Here is a 19,627-nt window from a genome sequence, read left to right on the forward strand (position 1 = left end):
CCCCTACCTCTTCTGAAACCATCCATGGCCAACCTCTCACATCTCCGCACTGGTGCATCTGGGACTCTCCTCTTCACATGTCCAAACCATCTCAGTCGCGTTTCCCGCATCTTGTCTTCCACCGAGGCCACTCCTACCTTTTCTCGAATAGCCTCATTTCTAATCTTGTCACTCCTGGTATGCCCACACATCCATCTCAACATTCTCATCTCGGCAACCTTCATCCTTTGCACGTGGGAGACCTTAACTGGCCAACACTCCGCCCCATACAGCATAGCTGGTCTAACGACCACTTTATAGAACTTGCCCTTAAGTTGTGGTGGCACCCTCTTGTCACATAACACACCGGAGGCGAGCCTCCATTTCATCCATCCTGCCCCAATACGGTGTGTGACATCCTCGTCGATCTCTCCGCTGTTTTGCATGATAGAACCAAGGTACTTAAAACTACTTCTCTTTTGGATGGCTTGGTCCCCGAGCCTAACTTCCGCGCCAACCTCTTGAGGTGTCTCACTGAACTTGCACTCTAGGTACTCTGTCTTGGTCCTACTCAGCTTAAACCCCCTAGACTCCAAGGTGCGTCTCCAATCTTCCAGCTTAGCGTTAACTCCTCTACGAGTCTCATCGATGAGGACTATGTCGTCCGCAAAAAGCATACACCATGGCACCTCTCCTTGAATTTGCCGCGTCAATCCATCCATCACCAAGGCAAATAGGAACGGACTAAGAGCTGATCCTTGATGCAACCCCATCATAACTGGGAAGTGTTCTGAGTCCCCTCCTACTGTCCTTACCCTGGTTTTGGCACCCTCGTACATGTCCTTGATCACCCTTATGTACGCTACAGGTACACCTTTAGCCTCCAAACATCTCCATAGTATCTCTCGTGGGACTTTATCGTAAGCCTTTTCCAAGTCGATGAATATCATATGCAAGTCTCTCTTCCTCTCCCTATATTGCTCCATTAGTCTCCTTATAAGGTGGATGGCGTCTGTAGTTGAGCGTCTCTCTTCCTCTCCCTATATTGCTCCATTAGTCTCCTTTAGTAAATATTTTAATACATATACATGTATAAGCTTATAACTTCTATAATAAGCCTGTCCCTAATTATATATTTGCTTGTTTAATTTTTGTCACTTGACAAGAGGGGCGGCTTACCCATCATCTCGCCCAAAAAGTAAAAAAGATAAAAGCTTTTAAGAAGGGATAAAATATATTCACATTTTGATATGATTTGATATATACAATAAAAAATATATACCTTATATTGGTTTGAGGTAAACAAAAACAGACTTAACATTTGTGGTTAGGAAAAAATAGATTACCATATATAAACGAGATACAACAACAACAATTCAATGAAATCCCACAACATGAGTTTAGGGAAGGTAAAATGTACGCAGACCTGATAGAGAAAAATATTATATTTTTAATCACAAGATTTTGAATTTACATTACTAACTTCCCTTCTTAGTAAAATATTTTTAATTGACGAGTTTTCATGGTGTTCCAATCTAAATTAATCGAATCAATGAGATGGAATTGAATCTTTTTATACTTAATTATAAGTTTCAAATCTAGATTATTACTTTTTTGTCTTAATTCATATAATTCATTTTCCTTTTTATTCATTCTCAAAAAGAATGATATATTTTTATATTTAGTAATAATTTAATTTTTAAAAACTCATTTTACTTTTAATAAAATATTTTATTTTCATTTTTCTAAAATTCGTACCAAATCAAAACACATCAAATAAACTAGAACCCAAAAAGTAATTTCCTTTTTTAGTAAAGTATTTTTCGCTTGATGAGCTTTCATGTCATTACAATATGAATTAATCGAATCAATGATATAGAAGAGAAACTTTCTATTCTTAATTGTAAATTTTAAATTTAAATTATTACTTTTTTATCTTAAATTATATAATTTATTTTTATTTTTAGTGGGATTTCACTGAATTTCTTACTGTTATTGTTGTATTTCCACTTTTAGTTTATAATGAAAGAATAATATATTTTTATATTTATTAATAATCTAATTTTAAAATCTTAATTTTACATTTAATAAAATGATTTCTAGCCACACAAATATACACCTGACTTATTTCAGACTATAATTTTTTTAAAAAAAAATTAAAATCAAGTCAAACTAATGCATCACGGAACGAAGTAATTTTCTTTTTTTTTTTATAGTAAAATACTTAAGATAAAAGGATAAGGGCAAACTAACTTCTATTTTATATTTATATACTCTCTCCGTTTAAAAAAGAATGACATATTTTTTTTAGTTTATTTTTTTAAAAAATGATCATTTTCTTTTTGACTAACATTTTAATTTCAACTTTCCACATAACATATTTAAAGCCACAAGATTAAATGACATTTTAATATATTTAATGCAACTTTAATTTAAGACCACATAATTAAAAAAATATATATTTTCTTAAATTCTACGTCAAATCAAGTTAGACTATTTTTTTTTCAAACGGAGGGAGTATTATGTGTTTAGTTACGTGACGTATATAACTTGATGATAAGCTCTTATATAAATAGAACAATAACCGGGCTGTCATGGATTTGTGCAGAGAGAGAAAGTGTGTGATTTTTTAGAAAGAGATAATATGGTGGAGAGAGATATTGATGATCTTCCAAAGAATAAGGCGAACTTCACGTCGTTAACTCCGTTATGGTTTTTAGAGAGGGCAGCAACCATATTTCCTAATCGGAAATCGTTAATTCACGGCTCCGTTGAGTACAAGTGGCACCAGACTTACCGACGTTGCCGTCAATTAGCCTCTGCTTTAACCAAAAACTCCGTCACGTTTGGAAGCACGGTAAGTTTTCTATTATATTTATTATTTATTTGTTTATTTATTTTTAAATATTGACACCGCTTACGATGTTTTTACATGATGATGATGATTATCAATAATTAGTTATCTAGAATATGACAAAAATATAATATTTTTCTTTCTCTGTGTGTGTTGGTCGTAGTATAGTTTCAATTGGCCTACCAACAAGGTATGGGATGAAGTGGTAAGTTTGTTAGTTTTCGAGTTCGAGTTTTCTGGGCACAAAATAATTACTTTTGTTAGAGGCACTTTACCTATAATGTGTGTGAATCTAAATTTAGTCCGATATCGAACATTGAACGTGAAATCAAAAAAATAAATAATTTCATTTGACTTGAATAAAATGAACAATAAATTAAATTTAAGTACGGTGTACACCGCCTTTTATTTGCTCTGTTGTCTATTGCAATTTGTTTCTCCATATTAAATAAACAAGTTTTTTTGCACAAACTTCCAATTAGTTTGTTATGGACATCAGTATCCTTGTCCATTTAATCGAATGCATTGTTATGCTCTCTATTAAGTCCTTTTGCTACATTCTATGCGAGGGTTTGGAAAGGTAAGGTCTACGTATCCCTAGGCCTCTAATTAAAATTTTGCTTCTAACGTCTAATTATGTTGTGCCGCTCCTGGATATGTTGTTGATGTTGTTGATGTATTAACTCTTTTTATTTTCCTATTTCATTGTTAGGTTGCGATTATTGCCCCAAATGTCCCGGCTATGTATGAAGCTCATTTCGGAATTCCAATGTCTGGAGCTGTTATAAACGCTGTGAATGTTCGTCTAAATGCACAAACAATTGGTTTTCTTTTAGGCCATTGCTCAGCTTCTATTGTCATGGTGGATCAAGAGTATTTTCCGTTGGCTGAGGAAGCGTTAAAAGTATGGGAAAATAACACTAAAGGAAACTTTAATGCTCCGCTTCTGATTGTCATTGCTGACAAAAACTGTGATCCAATGCCTGTTCAACATGCTCTTGAGAAAGGGGCAATGGAGTATGAGAAATTCATAGAAACTGGCGATCCAGACTTTACATGGAAGGCACCAGAGGATGAATGGCAAACCATTGCTTTGGGATATACTTCCGGCACAACAGCTAGTCCTAAAGGAGTGGTGTTGCACCATCGTGGCGCTTATATTATGGCTATGAGTAATGCTGTGATTTGGAGTATGCCAGAGGGATCTGTTTATCTGTGGACTCTACCGTTGTTCCATTGTAATGGTTGGTGTTTCGTTTGGACACTTGCTGCTATTTGTGGGACTAACATATGCCTTAGACAGGTAATGTAACTGCTTATCTTTCACTATATCACGTATTGATGACATTTAGAGAAAATGTAAACCATGTAGAATCGATAGGAGTTTAAAATTGGACACTTGAGGCACGAATTTGAAAATTGGAGGGGCATGATATAGGAGTTTGATTGTATTGTTTTTTATTTTGCTTAGTATGTTTGAAGTTCGGAAACAACCTCTCTACCTCCTCAAGGTAGTGGTAAGGTCTGCGTACACTCTATCCTCCCTAGACCTCACTTAGTGGGATTACACTGAGTATGTTGTTGTTGTTGTTGTTGTTAGTATATGTTTGAAGTCTTAATTTCAAATTTCTTGCATCCAGGTGACAGCTAAGGCTGTTTACTCAGCCATAGCGCAGCTTGGTGTGACTCATTTTTCTGCTGCACCAGTGGTACTCAACGCCATAGTTAATGCCCCAAAAGAGGAGACCATCCTTCCTCTGCCTCGTCTTGTGCACGTAAGCACAGCTGGTGCTTCTCCTCCTCCATCTGTCCTTGCTGCAATGTCACAACGTGGCTTCCGTGTCTTACACACTTACGGCCTTTCAGAAACCTATGGTCCATCCACTCTATGCACGTGGAAGCCCGAGTGGGATTTACTTCCTCTAGATGTCCAGGCACGTCTACATGCACGACAGGGTGTGAGATACGTTGGTTTGGAGCATTTAGATGTTGTCAGTACAAACGACATGAAACCTGTCCCAGCAGACGGAAAAACAATAGGGGAGATTGTCTTTAGAGGTAATCTTGTAATGAAAGGTTATTTGAAGAATCCGAAAGCTAATGAGGAAGCTTTTGCTGGAGGATGGTATCATTCGGGTGATCTTGCAGTTAAACATCCAGACGGATACATAGAAATCAAAGATAGATCAAAGGACATCATAATTTCTGGTGGTGAAAACATAAGTAGTGTTGAAGTCGAGAATATCCTCTACTTACATCCTGTGATACTCGAGGTCTCTGTAGTTGCGAGGCTCGACGAGCAGTGGGGTGAATCACCTTGTGCATTCGTGACGTTGAAGCCTGATGTAAAGGAAACAGATCAACGTAAGTTAGCAGAGGATATTATCAATTTTGGTCGATCGAAAATGCCTAAGTATTGGGTACCAAAATCAGTTATTTTTGGACCATTGCCAAAGACTGCTACTGGGAAAATACAAAAACACTTGTTAAGGGCAAAGGCAAGGGAAATGGGACCAGTGAAGAAGAGTAGATTGTAATTATAATGGTCCATTAATAATGTCGAAGTATGTTTTCTCATTATCGCGACTCTTCACTTACGATGCCGTATTCGTGTCGGATTTTTCAAAAATATACTATATTTGGAGAATCCAACACTCATCTGTAGACATTTTTGAAGAGACCGAGAAACATAGAATATTAGTAAAATTATATACTTGATCAAAGAAAATAATGCAATTCAACATGTCTTTATGTATCTTTGATCTTTATGGTACATAAATAAGACTTAGAATTATCTGTTCTTGAATCGTTTTTGTCTCGCAATACTATAATAAATTTGTTATGTATTAAAAGTGAATTATGCATGTAATATAAATATTTATGAGTGATTTAAAATATATTATGATCGTTTGGTAAAAATTGACTCAATATATTATAAATGTATTAAAGTGTGTGATAAATGTATTATCCATGAATAAAACTTGTATTATATATGTTTTATAAATTATTCTCGATAATATGTATTAAAATTATATTATAAATATATTATAAGTGTTCAATGAAAAAAAGTTATTGCTATAAATGATGAATATTTTCTTAATATGACATATTTACGTAACTTTCTCAATTTATTAATTGTTGTGGTGGACTTTAAAGGCAAATATCCAAACTGATTAATCCAAAATTGAACTTAAAAAATCCAATCCAATCCAAGCTAATTTATGGTTTATTAGTTCTTACATTATTCGAAAATGAAAATCTCTAATCAAAATTTTCATAAACTGCCTTAGGGTTCATATACTTTGTTTATGTTTTCTTGGGAATTTCTCTGGCAAATGAGAGGACATAAAGGATATAACCTTATCTGAAAATGATGTCTCTCTTTTATTTGCATTAAACCAATCAAGCCAATAAAGTGAGTTGATTTTGTCACCGACACAAAATAATATTAAGAGTCCGTTTGGATTAACTAAGAAAAAGTAATTTTTAAGTAAAAAAAAAAAGAGTTAAATTTAAATGACTTATAAATTGAAAAATAAAAAGTAAGGAGAGTTATACTTTTGATTTTTAACTATTTTACGTCAATTTTAACTTATTTTAAGTCATTTTTAAATTTATCAAACATTCTCATAGGCTAAAAATAACTGACCAACTTTTAAGACAATCCAAATCGGCTCTTAAGTCCATCACGATTTTCAAATATTTGTGATTTGTCTTTTCATTCTTTGATTTCCTTTTTTTTATACGGAAGAATTAACCTTGCCTACCTAGCGGTTTAAATTAAAAATAGTCAATGAATATATAACAGATGTATAATTCATGTACATAGGCTAAATATGACTTAAAAGTTGGTTTGACCAATTTTTAAGTCAATCCAAATAGGCTCTTAAGTCTTATCACGATTTTCAAATATTTGTGATTTGTCTTATCATGATTTTCAAATATTTGTGATTTTTTTTTTCATTCTTTGATTTACCGTTTGTTTATATGGAAGAATTAACCTCGCTTATCTAACAACTTAAATTAAAAATAGTCGATGAATATATAATAGATGTATAATTCATGTATATAGGCTAAAGATTTAAAAGTTGGTTTGACCAATTTTTAAGTCAATCCAAATAGACTCTTAAGTCTTGTCGCAATTTTCAAATATTTGTGTTTTTTTTTCATTCTTTAATTTACCATTTGTTTATATGGAAGAATTAACCTCGCTTATCTAACAGCTTAAATTAAAAATAGTCGATGAATATATAATAGATGTATAATTCATGTATATAGGCTAAAGATGACTTAAAAGTTGGTTTGACCAATTTTTAAGTCAATCCAAATAGGCTCTTAAGTCTTGTCGCAATTTTCAAATATTTGTGATTTGTCTTATCACGATTTTCAAATATTTGTGATTTTTTTTTCATTCTTTAATTTACCATTTGTTTATATGGAAGAATTAACCTCGCTTATCTAACAACATAAATTAAAAATAGTCGATGAATATATAATAGATGTATAATTCATGTATATAGGCTAAGAAATGTAAATAATAAATTTGATTGGTTCTTTGTTTAATTATTCCTGCAAAGGATTCGGTGTTCAATACTTATTGGTCCAATAAATTTAAATTCACGCTGTGTAGAATACATTAGAGAAAAAATATAATTCTTTTATATTTATAATTTAAACTCAAAATATATAATTAAAGGTCGGACATTTGCAGGATGGGATAATCCTATTGTTATGTATCCATCTTGTGGATTTCTAACAAATAAAGTTGAGGCATTTAAGATAAAGCTTATCTGAAAATTATGTGGTTAATGACTTAGATACTTGGACTAATTCAACCCACTCAACCCCTTAATTAGAGACATAATTTTCATATCGAAATTTGTCTCACATACCACATTCATCTCTTACCCACGAAAATAGAAGTCTGTATAAGTCTCACTCTTTTTAGATTCCACGTGTGAGATTAGTGGCGGAGTCAAAGTTTTAAATAAGAGGATATAAAATTTGAATAAATAGATATATGAGCTAGTCGAAGGAGATTCGATATCTATTTTATATACATAAAAAATTATTTTAATCATGTATAAATAGTATAATTTTCCGCCGAAGAGGGTTCGAATTAGCACAACGTGGCTCCGCCACTGTGTGAGACTATTTTGACTATATTATTACCTCCATTCTCTTTTACTTTATGTACTCGGTATTCGAAATTCAGTTGGATTAATTTAGAATTTGTAATGAGTTGGTTTTTCCTTATAGATCGATAGTGTTAGCATTATTCTCATAGTTATTGATGGTATGTTATTGTTGTATTGAGTTAGTTCGCTATTAGAAACAGATTCAAGACTTGCAAATATTATTTTCAGATTCTAACCCTCAGAAATTAATGTTTTCTAAATTTTATAATTTGAACATATTAAGTGAGATTTTCAAGATAAATACATATATATTTAACTCAATTGGGTTTTGCTTATCCTATACCGTAAATAATACATCCTATACCGTAAATAATACATTTATCCTTATTCATTATAAAAATAAAACATTTTCTACAAAAAAATTTTATAAAAAATTTAATTTAATTAAAAATGAAGGAATTCCGACCGTTCATCGTAACCGCCATAGTCCCACCACCAAATTTGGTCTCTCTTTTCTTTGCACTTGGCAAAAATGGAACCAAAAAGGGAGTTGTTTTTCCTTCTCATAACTAAGTACATAAAGGGCAACACACAACATTGCTCCTCATTGTCTAGTTGTCCCTTGCCAATTTTAGGGCCTCATTCATCTTTGGATTCTCATTCATGAGTGCCACACCTTTTAAATTCTTTTTAAAATCTTACAATTTATCAAACTAATAATAGGTATATAAATGTTTCTGTCTCAAACAAGTCGAGATAAGCTCATATTAACAATAAAAAGATGTTTAGATGCACTGCATGCGTATATTCAGAACAACTTTTTTTTTGAAAAAAATATGAACAAAATTTATATACATTTCACGCTTCTCAGATCTTACATGTAAGAATATACTGATCAATATGTTGTTCTGTGTATGTTACATGAAGTGGCAATGAGAAATTAAAAAGAGAGATAAATAATATAGTATCTTTATATTGAAGAAATTAATAAATACAATAATATTAGATTATGGCAAATGGAGTAGTCAACAAATCATAAAAAGTTATTTTCGTAAAATTATTTACTAGTTTATTTTGTTCTTTTCTAATCTGTTTATTTCAAGTACACCACAGAGTTGACATTTTCTTGTACACCTTTACTTTTTTACTTTTAAGTAGATACCATTCTCTTTTTTCCTTTTTTTCACTTTAGAAGAATACCACAAAGTTAGAAATTTGTATTACATTTAATTACGTTCTATTTTACCTAATGCATATTTGAAATATAAAGCACAGATTAATTATTTAAAGACGTAATATATAAATATGTCATTTAATTTAACTTTAGCTGATATTTATGACTAAGTTAAAGAGCATATTATACGTCCAATCGTTCGAAGAACAAAACTGCTAGAATGGAGTTGGTAATCTGATATGAGCGTTTGACTCGTCCTATTTCAATTGCAATATTTTTTAATCTAAAAAAAGAAAAGGTACCAAATAAATTAAGATGAATTAAATATTATTACTTTATATTAATTTGGAGGACACAAAACAAGTCCATTAAGAGCTGTCTAGAATATTCTCAATTTAAGGTGCTTGTAACAGCACTAGTGCTAATAGACAAACAACACAAATTAGGTTTGTTGATAACATGTTTGCATGAATTTTGGAAACTAAGTACACTTTTTAATTTGGTTTTATTTGTTACCTAGCTACCCACCCCATTTTTCTTTTTTTTTTTTGACTTGATCGTGAGATATTTCTGATTAATATCCGTACAATTTAAAAGATTGAACAAATTGAAGTTATTTTAGGACAAAAAGATCAAATGACTTTTCATGGTAGCAATACAAACATGTATTTGTCCGATATTTATTAGGTACAAATCGTGAATCTGTCTCTGCTTAATTAATCTTTTGAGTTCTATTTTCAGTGCCACACATATATATTAGAACCCATACGCAAAAGGAATGTTTTTGTTAGCATTGATGAAATCACCTATATTAAACATCAGATGAAAGTTAGAATTATAAGTTTATGAGTTTAAAATTTTTAAAAAATTGTATATTTATATATATTAAATGCATTTTAAAAAAATACAAATACAAAGTTTAGTCCAAAGCCACTAAATTTTGCGGAACACTGAACATCTAAACAGAATTATTACTCCGCTTCTAGAATCATCCCATCCCATTATGCCAATATAGGTTGTGGTGTAGTAATAAGTTTTATTTTTATTTTTAATTAGAAGTTTCGAATTTCAGCTTTGATAAGAAATAAGTTATGTCTCTAAGTGGGACTTTTTCGTACAAATTCAAATTTATTAAACTCCAAAATAAATACTAACAACAATAATAATATATCAATATAATTTCACAAAAAATAAAAGATACGTAGATCTTACTTATACCTCGTAAAAATAAAAATCTTAATTTTGGTCTTTTGGAGTTGAGCGGCAAATACAAAATGATTTTGCTAAAAATATCCCACCAAACTCCAAATTCCAAAAAAGTTTTTTTTTTTTAATTTAAAATAACCCAAATTAATGGCGCCGTTTTCAATTAAAACCCAAACTCTTTTTTTGGCGGGTAAACTATTAAATCAAAAATTTCATACCAAGGGTATTTTAGTCTTTTCATATCCCACTCTACTAGGGTTTTTCCGTACTAACTTCCTTATAAACCCCTCCGAATTATTATTTTGACGGCTACGTCTCTTTTATTATCTGTTCATCATTATCTTCTCTATCATTCTCGCAGCCTCTAGAATTTTTTTTAATTTATTTTTTTCAATTTTCATGTCGGTTTATCTATATCCTCTTAGTTGCTGAACTTTTTCAACCTTGGCTGAACTTTAATTTATTCAGTTTTTTTTTTGTCTTGAAGTTGAGCTTGTTAGTTGAGGTAGAAGAAGTGTATCTGAGTTTTTTCTGCTTTTTTGGTGATAAACGGTGTTTATTCAGCTGGTTAGTGTTGTTTTGTAATCTGGTTCCTGTTTAGTTTGAGGTAAAAATCACTTGGTTGTGAGTGGTGATCGTTGAGCAGTGGTGATCAAGGTTGTTTTTTTTCTGTTAATTTGGGGATAAACGTTCTTTGTTCAGCTGGTTTTTGTCATTTTATCATCTGGGTCTTGTTTAGTTTGAGGTAAAAATCACTTGGTTTTGAGTTGTGATCGTTGAGCTGTGGTTGGTCAAGTTGTTTTTTTTCCTGTTAATTTGGGGATAAACTTTCTTTGTTCAGCTGGTTTTTGTCATTTTATCATCTGGGTCTTGTTTTGTTTGAGGTAAAAATCACTTGGTTGTGAGTTGTGATCGTTGAACGGTGGTTGATCAAAGAGTTTTTTTTCTTTTTGATTTAACTTAAGTTGTGCTTACTAGCAGAAGTAGAAGTTTCTCTGGATTTTTCGGTTAATTTTGGGAAAAAGGTTCTTTAATCAGCTGATTGTTGAGAAAGGGTGATCAAGGTGGTCTTTAAGTTGATACAATGGTGATTATAAGTGATAATAAAGTGAGTGATCACAAGGTAACCTTTTGTTATTTTTGTCATTTTATCACAATTTTTTCCCAATCTATTTGTTGATTAGTGTTTGATGTAGCTTTGTTCTCTATGGTTGTTTTTAGGTTCAAGAAACTAGAGAGATGAGTGGGCAAAATCAAACCCCAGAAAGGGTCTCATCAGAGACCAACCAGAAAACTTGTGCTGATTGTGGAACCACAAAAACTCCTCTTTGGAGAGGTGGTCCTGCTGGACCTAAGGTTAGTAATTTGTTTTTTTGTTAACTTATCAATTCATCTTATATGATAGTGTTTGATTGAGTTTAAATTGTTGATTTGACTTTCATATTGTATTAGGTGTAGTGAAATATAATCTTCAAGTAATAGTTGAAAGGTTAATTTGTAGAAGATATCATTGGAAATTAGATGAGTTGAATTCATGAAAGTTGTACATATAGTACTCAGCGGCGGACCCAGGAATTTTATGAAGTGTGTTCAAAAAAAATTAAACACGCTAATAAAAAAAAATGTGCTTATTCGGATTTGAATTCACAATCTGAGACAAGCTAAGGCGAAATTTTGAACCCCATTTGCCACTGAGCTAGTCCTTTGGCTTATGCTCAGGGGGTTCAATGTTAAATATATATACATAAATTAAAAATTTTATCTTATATATACAGTATAATTTTTTAACGAACCCCTGAACTTGCCTTGGGTCCGCCCCTGATAGTACTTATTATTAGTGGAATTGTGTTAGAAATTTATGATATGTCCAATCAAAAAAAGTTTCATAAATAGAAAATGGAAGAGGAAAGTTATTCTATTTATTATGTAGGATTTTGTTCTTGTAGTTTTGGATTTGTTACTTGAGCCCTCCAAAATGTTGCTACATTTGTGTCTGATCTTTTGAAAATGTACTATGGATTTGACACACTTCGTGACATTTTTAAGAGTTCGAGAAACACAGGTTTTGGTCTATAATCCCAACTTGGCTTTAAAATGAGTTTTGGTTTGAGTTTGTGATTACACATGGTGATATTTTAAGAGTCTGAATAACTATAGGTTTTGGTCTATAGTCCCAACTTGTCTTGTAAATGAGTTTTGGTTTGAGATTGTAATTACAGTAAATGACATTTTTATAGAGTCAGAGTAACATATTGTTTGATCTATAGTCCCAACTTGGCTTGTAAATGAGTTTTGGTTTCACTTTGTGATTACACTTGGTAATATTTTTTAAGAGTCGGAGTAGTGTAAGTTTTGGTCTGATAGTCCCAACTTGGCTTGTAAAAGAATTTAGGTTTCAGTTTGTGATTACACTTGGTAATATTTTTGAAGTGTCAGAATAATGTGAGTTTTGGTCTAGTAGTCCCAACTTGGCTTTTAAATGAGTTTAGGTTTCAGTTTGTGATTACACTTGGTAATATTTTTGAAGTGTCAGAATAATGTGAGTTTTGGTCTATAGTCCCAACTTGGCTTGTAAATGAGCTTAGGTTTGAGTCTCTGATTGTACATAGTTGATATTTACTTTCTAAGATTATATATGGTTTGTGTGTTATGACACATTTCATTATAGGGCTGTCTATGATTTTTCTCAAAAAATATTGAAGAATGTAATGATTTTGATTATGATGATGAATTGCAGTCATTGTGTAATGCTTGTGGAATAAGGAGCAGGAAGAAGAGAAGAGCTCTTCTGGGATTGAACAAAGACGACAAGAAATCAAAGAAATCTTCAAATAAGATCATTGTTAATCGTCATCATCAGAACCAGAGTAGCAATAGCAGTAGCAGTACAAGCAGCAGTGGAGAAAGTACGACGAGTAATGCCGTAGTGAAGAATGAATGCATTCCATTTAAGAAGAGGTTACAGCATTTTGGTCGAGAAGTTGGATTGCAAAGACCAGGATCAAACTCTACACATAGAAGAAAGTTGGGTGAAGAAGAACAAGCAGCATTCTTGTTGATGGCTCTGTCTTGTGGTTCTGTTTATGCTTAGTATAGAGTTAAGAGGGGTAGGTGTATGAGTAGAATCTAGAATGATAAAAAAAGAGCTTAATCATTTTGAGAGCTCATAAGAATGTTGAATTGAGGATTGTCTTGTAGTTTAAATTTAATTAAATTTATTTTCATCTAAGTTGAGTTCATTGATTGTGTGATTTATAAGTTATTTGCATTAGATAGGTTGTTTATGTCACAATTTTGTAGATTTTTTGTGAATGTGAGACTGTTTTGTGCCTTGAATTTCTTATTTTTAGAGTTAATTGATAATGCAACTCATTTGATCAAATGTTTTTGGGACATGGAATCTTAATCTTTTGACCAAGATGACCTTTTAGTTTAGCCTATTGTAAAAATATAGTTTAGATTGTTAAATAAAATATTTAATAATTGAGATATAAAACCCATAAAAAGATATTTTCTTTGGAATTTAAGAAAATAAAAGATTTTTCAATCTTGTGGTTTTTAATTAAAGTTATGTCAAATGTATAAAAATGTTTTTTAATCTTGTGGTCTGAAATATGCCAGGTGAAAAGGTGTTACAAAAAAAAAAAAAAGGAGGTCATTTTTTTTGAAATAAACTAAAAAACAAAGGAGGTTATTTTTTTTTTGAAATAAATTAAAAAAGAAAGAAGGTCATTTTGTTTTGAAACGGAGGAAGTAGTAATAATTTAGATATTTTATCACACAAAAGACCAATACATGTGAGTAATGTAGTAAGCTTTGTCTCATTTTTGGTGGATGCATTCATCACATGGTTAAGGCAAGCATCAGTAAAGCATCTGCTTTTTCATTATTGAAGATTATTTTGTGATCACATTTTTCTAATTTTTTTTTTTTAGTAAAAACGAAAATGAGATTATTGTTATAGAGAGGTTTTGACTAGATTAATATTTTTTTTTGTATTTTTTTTTTAAAAACTTGAGGGTCATTTGCTTTAGTGGATAAGTTTGGTTAAGGATTTGCGGAAACTGATAGTTGTTGTTCAAGTTCTTATCTAAAGTCAATGAACTTAGAATAACAGTAATCTTATTATATTTATACATTCTGATTTTTATTTTCTTACATATATATACAAAATAATGATTTCAATTGAACTCACAGAACTCGATTTTTTAGATTTCAACAAAGGCCACTTATTCATACACAACAATATTCACTAGCCCCAAAAAGGATATAGGAATGATAAAGATAAATGAGGAAACTAAGGAAATTTCAGATACTTGTGATTTATAGCAATTAAAACTCAAATTCTGTACACTACAATCAATCTGAAAATGAGATAAAAAATTCAAAATTATTCAAGTTTAGAATGAAATATTTGCTAGAAACCGGAATCCAATGTCCAAAAATTAGCTTCAGTGAATGAAAAACGGAGTTTCATTGGTTCACTAAAGCGAATTTTCAGCCATAAAGCTGATAATTAGCTTCAGTGAACGAAAAACGGAGTTTCTTCACATCTTACATTGAAAGATTTCCCAATGCATCCTCATCTTCGTCCCCAAATTCATATTCAACCGGTCCAACACTTTCTTGTTGTTGCTGGTACAGAAAATTAATCCAAATCAGTAAAACGTGGGAGTTTTAAGCTTAGACATTGAAAGATATGATTCGGAATATATAAGTTACAAGCAAGTTGAGGGACGGATATATGAATCCCCATTGATCATATTGCACCACTAAAGCTCGTCTTAGACCAATTAAGAGTACGAGAACAACAATAACATACCAGTGAAATCCACAAGTAGGGTTTGGGGAGGGTAGAATGTACGCATTACCTATACCTGGGAGGTAAAAAGGTTGTTTCCGATAAACCCTCAGTTCAAGAAAAAACATATCAAAGCAGATACTATATAAAAATAAGAGTTCGAGAAGTTGTCTATTATTTCTACTAGCATATATTCCTCTGACAAGACTAAAAGACTCCGAGAGAACATAGGAACTAAGTATTGAAACGAGGTAAAGATAGCAAATTAAGACCAACCTGCTCGAGAAAGACGCTCCTGAGGTCCTCTTGTCCAAATGTCTCAGGAAAAACGGTACTCTGATAGCTTGAACCGGGATATCTTTCAGCGTTAACATGTGGACCATCTATAGGATTAACGTGTCCAATTTCTTGCCCGTTACAGAGAACTTCTTCCACGATAGGAGCATTTACATTCTGTCTACTCTGCTCCATCGACAAAATTCCGTGGGAATGATAAGACACATCAAAGGTTGATCCAACATTTTGCTGATATAGTTCGTCAAAAATATAAACAGAGTTAAAATCTTCCTTAGCTGTTGACATTGCTGAATTGTCACTCAAACGAAAGCTGCTTCCTCCCAACGGTATGTTTTGATTCAATGAGAAATCTACCGCTGAAGATGATGCTCGGGGAACCTGATTGTACATACTACCTCGTGCATCGTGAACAAAACCATTCCGTGATAGAACATTATTGGATTCACTTAGCATATTCTGAGCTTGTAAATAAGGTTGAGAAATCCGTCCTACTTGCATATTCATTCCCAAGAAGGACGGATTTTGTTCCACGTTTGTTGGGATTCCATAAAGCAAGTTACTTTGCTTATTGCTATTGTTCATCTGTTGCTGACTTTGATATCTCAATATGGGATTTTCAAAGCTAAAATGGTTTATCTGGTCAGCTATCGGAACAGATATCGAAGATTTTGTTGCAGGCCTACCCCATGTCCCAAGATTTTGAGCGGGAAGTTGATCAATGGGTGCAAGAGCTTGAAGTCTGTTAGACAGTGTCCCAATGGTTGCTTCCGAGTGTCCCATGAGAGCATTATTCAGTCCACTTTGATGCTTACGTAGAAGCAGTCGATGTTTCTGCAGCAAATGGTTGCCACTTAATAAGTATTTCAATCAATCAATCGACCACACAACTAACAAGTACTCAGTCAATCGATCAATTATGCACTGCTATTTAACCGAAAACTAATTGGGTTGCACAAAATACTCTTTTTGCTCTATTCAGGTCCATTTCATTGTGTAAGTGTAACATCTATAACTAATCAGTGTCGTCTATATGAATCATTTGCTTTCATTGTGTTCTAACTCTAGTTATTTTCACCATTGTTTCGACTTACTAACTAGTCAAGATACATGAACTTATTGATCACCAATAAAAAGTTTCGTATGCATAAAACTACAATCTCGAAATGGGAAAAAAGTACCTGAAGGTGGCTAGCAACGTGTTCTCTTTTTAGCCCCGGAACATTCATCAATTCCAGAATTTTTGTGGGAACTGCCCCTATATACGTAGATAGAGTTAAGACAACAAGGAATACACAAATAAATAAGAAGATAATATGGACCGTTGATTAATTGTATAGTAGACATGTTTTCGACAGACCCCTCATTTCTACACAATTATTTAGTATCGTAAACACATCTCTATTATGACGTACAAAGTGATAGAAGCATGAAATTAAGGTAAGGACTAGCTCTGTGTTGATGAGGAATCACACTACGAAAGGTCTCTAACTCGAACACATTACCAATAAAAAGGGAAGAAGAGAGAAGACATGAGACAAGACGGAAACTTGGTTATAATAACGATAACTCAGCTAGTAAGAACTCTGTCTATCAGGTATAATGGTCACAGATTGATTACACATCCGGGACTGAAAGACACAGAGAATTTGAGTTATAAGGCGAAATATGTGATGATGAGGAATCATATGAATGAAATGAAAATGCTGATGCAAAATAACCAGACAATCGGAACAACATAGAATAACATCAACAAAATAAAAATTTGTACAAATATCCAAAAGAAAGGTGAAATGGTTCATACTGTCAATTCCAAGATGATTGACGGCTTGTATAAATTTTTTACGAAGTTCTGGGGACCAGACCATACGTGCCTTCTTCAATGTGGCTGCATCACTCCTTTCTTCCGTCCTTTTCTTTGAGCTTTTCAACCTCCCTTCATTAGCTACACACGAGTACTCAACCTCTTCCGGTTGATCCAAAATCTTGTCCTTCCACTCGTCCTTATTTGATCGAACAATGTGTTGCCAAATGTTCTCCACTGACTCAAAACGCAACGGTTTGATCAGATAATCACGTGCACCATGAATCACACCTTTCATAACTACACTTTTTCTATCATCCGCAGACATCACTAACCAATCACAAATAGTAGAAAAATCAGCATTTCTAAACTTAGGAACGAACGTTAGTTTGTATTACATGAAACAGGATACTCACTAATAACAGGCACGTCGGTCTCCAGAGCAATCTGCTGAAGAAGTTCAAAACCGTCCATGTCTGGCATGTGGACATCGCATATAACCAAGTGAAATTTGTTTTTGTCTTCGCGGAGCAATGACAATGCATCCTCTGCTCGAGTACATGTGGTGACTGGAAGAAATCATTATATTTGAATGAAATGTGAGGACGAGAAAAGACAAAAGGAAAAAAATCCGTTCAGGATCAACATATCAACCTACAGACGACTACATCCTTGAGCTCCAGGTTTCAATTTCTTCACAGTAGTACCCTCATTGACTTCGAGTTTACTAATGACTAAATTGGCTTCGTTGGAACTCAATCTTTTTTCCTCATTAAGCATTCACTTGGTAAAGTTCAACGGTCCTTAGAAAGTCCTCTTCCAGCTTGAATTCTCAACACAACCATTCCCTAAATCACCTAAAAGTCGAAAATCACCTAGAAGCAGAATTTTAAGGAACTTCTACTCACGAGGTTCGGAATACAAGGATCAAGTCTACTTAATTTTCAATGCAGAGACATAGAATCTACAAGTGTTTCTGAAAGAAAATTTATATATTTAGAAACTACAAGTCTACAATGACTAATAATTCGAAACATTTGAAAAACAAATTGATCAAAATAAGAACCTCTCCGACTCTCCAAATAGTAATAGTACCACATAAAGTACAACAAAAGGGATAGTTTTTATGGTTAAACTCCTTTCTCTTCATGGTTAAACTCCTTTCGAGTGAGCTTACTCACATTACCGTCTCAAACCTTGAAAAAAAGTGCAGTAGATTGCACGATTGACGAATAGCCTAAAATTGGTTAATTTACCATGAATCCTACCTGATACCAAGGTAGGGTAAGGTCTACGTATATTTTATCCATCCCATATTACACTAGTCAAATTATATTGGCTATGTTGTAGTTGTTGTACAACGAATCCTACAATATACTAATTTAGGTAAGGGTAAAATATGCGTACACTCCACCGTCCTAACACCCCACTTGACAAATTACACTGGCTATGTCGTCATTGTTGTATAATGAATCCTACAATTTAATAATTAGAGATTTGTTGCTCTTTAGTGACTTATAATAGGGGCGTAGTTAGAAGCCCTGGTTTCGACCTTATAGATTTGCTCAAACAATATATTAGTGTTAAGAAATTCATTAAATATTTATGCATATTAAATTAGAACCAAGTTATTAACACTCAAAATCGTTAATGTTTTAACTTCAGAACTCATAAAATTTAAATCTTGACTACGCCTCTACATATACCCTCCCATCAATTCTATTAATTCAACAAGATTAAGGACTCCCAAAACTCAAAAAAGAACCAAACCTACTAAATAGACAACATATTTCTCCCCCAAAAAACTCAAAACTCAATTATTTTTTTTTGAAGTTTATACAAATATTGCATTAGAATTGTTGAGCAAAATACCTTCATATTGACACCTCTTAAGCATTTGTTCCAATATTTTCAAATAAAGTGTGTCATCATCCACCACTAGCAACCGGAACGTCGGAAACTTGACGGAAAACATCTCACCGGAGTTCAAACATGCACCGGAGTTAGACATGGTGTTATTTCTTCTTCAATTTTTAATTTTCAACAAGCAAATAGAAATATATAATGCATGAAGAGAAGAAAATAAAAAACTAAACTTTTTATTTATTTATATGGCGCTGGACTAAATTTGAATTCGCGCGGAAAATATACTTTTTCCTACCAAAACAGCTACATACTAGGGTTTACTCCAAATATGTAAATTTACATGTGGTTATTTATTTTTGGAGTAATATAATTGTTATTTAGGGTTTTATTATAATAATTTTTAAAATAAACTTTACGTGTTTTATTTTTTTTTTGAAAAATGCTGCTGAAGAGTATTAGTATGAGTAGAACTCTTTTTTGAACGAAATTTATTCTATTCATTAGTGTGTAA

At 32.6% G+C, this 19,627-nt stretch overlaps 3 protein-coding genes across 4 annotated transcripts; 2 read left to right on the top strand and 1 right to left on the bottom strand.

Annotated features, from left to right (window-relative positions):
* Positions 1-2,570: 2,570 nt before the first annotated feature.
* LOC129883654 (acetate--CoA ligase CCL3-like) lies at positions 2,571-5,639 on the top strand. The gene is made up of 3 exons (XM_055958275.1): positions 2,571-2,836; positions 3,546-4,136; positions 4,474-5,639. Exons 1-3 carry the CDS (start codon positions 2,624-2,626, stop codon positions 5,368-5,370), a joined length of 1,701 nt encoding a protein of 566 aa, XP_055814250.1. The 5' UTR covers positions 2,571-2,623; the 3' UTR covers positions 5,371-5,639.
* A 5,081-nt stretch (positions 5,640-10,720) lies between these two features.
* On the top strand, positions 10,721-13,590 carry LOC129883661 (GATA transcription factor 16-like). Of its 2 annotated transcripts, none has more exons than XM_055958287.1 (3): positions 10,721-11,459; positions 11,573-11,707; positions 13,089-13,590. In XM_055958287.1, exons 1-3 carry the CDS (start codon positions 11,436-11,438, stop codon positions 13,440-13,442), a joined length of 513 nt encoding a protein of 170 aa, XP_055814262.1. In that variant the 5' UTR covers positions 10,721-11,435; the 3' UTR covers positions 13,443-13,590. The 2 variants fall into 2 exon arrangements, with proteins under 2 accessions (XP_055814262.1, XP_055814258.1); XM_055958283.1 differs by having other exon boundaries at positions 10,723-11,474.
* A 1,070-nt stretch (positions 13,591-14,660) lies between these two features.
* LOC129890840 (two-component response regulator ARR2-like) lies at positions 14,661-19,266 on the bottom strand. Its single transcript, XM_055966309.1, has 6 exons — positions 19,123-19,266; positions 17,667-17,819; positions 17,251-17,580; positions 16,628-16,704; positions 15,429-16,280; positions 14,661-14,986 (listed from the first exon to the last, which is right to left on the bottom strand). The coding sequence occupies exons 1-6, from the start codon at positions 19,259-19,261 to the stop codon at positions 14,906-14,908; spliced, it is 1,632 nt and encodes a 543-aa protein (XP_055822284.1). The 5' UTR covers positions 19,262-19,266; the 3' UTR covers positions 14,661-14,905.
* Between the last annotated feature and the right edge of the window lie 361 nt (positions 19,267-19,627).

This window comes from Solanum dulcamara, chromosome 1, assembly GCF_947179165.1.
Source record: "Solanum dulcamara chromosome 1, daSolDulc1.2, whole genome shotgun sequence".
NCBI lineage: Eukaryota > Viridiplantae > Streptophyta > Magnoliopsida > Solanales > Solanaceae > Solanum > Solanum dulcamara.

What these genes read in the sequence shown, in the direction of transcription:
- LOC129883654 (XM_055958275.1), top strand. Translation starts at nt 2,624, where the DNA reads ATGGTGGAGAGAGATATTGATGATCTTCCAAAGAATAAGGCGAACTTC. An exon ending in CCGTCACGTTTGGAAGCACG is followed by an intron (nt 2,837 to 3,545) that starts GTAAGTTTTCTA and finishes TTTCATTGTTAG; the next exon opens with GTTGCGATTATTGCCCCAAA. An exon ending in CTAACATATGCCTTAGACAG is followed by an intron (nt 4,137 to 4,473) that starts GTAATGTAACTG and finishes TCTTGCATCCAG; the next exon opens with GTGACAGCTAAGGCTGTTTA.
- LOC129883661 (XM_055958283.1), top strand. Translation starts at nt 11,436, where the DNA reads ATGGTGATTATAAGTGATAATAAAGTGAGTGATCACAAG. An exon ending in ATAAAGTGAGTGATCACAAG is followed by an intron (nt 11,475 to 11,572) that starts GTAACCTTTTGT and finishes GGTTGTTTTTAG; the next exon opens with GTTCAAGAAACTAGAGAGAT. An exon ending in GTGGTCCTGCTGGACCTAAG is followed by an intron (nt 11,708 to 13,088) that starts GTTAGTAATTTG and finishes GATGAATTGCAG; the next exon opens with TCATTGTGTAATGCTTGTGG.
- LOC129890840 (XM_055966309.1), bottom strand. Translation starts at nt 19,261, where the DNA reads ATGTCTAACTCCGGTGCATGTTTGAACTCCGGTGAGATGTTTTCCGTC. An exon ending in GACCGACGTGCCTGTTATTA is followed by an intron (nt 17,581 to 17,666) that starts GTGAGTATCCTG and finishes GTGATTGGTTAG; the next exon opens with TGATGTCTGCGGATGATAGA. An exon ending in CAATCATCTTGGAATTGACA is followed by an intron (nt 16,705 to 17,250) that starts GTATGAACCATT and finishes CTACGTATATAG; the next exon opens with GGGCAGTTCCCACAAAAATT.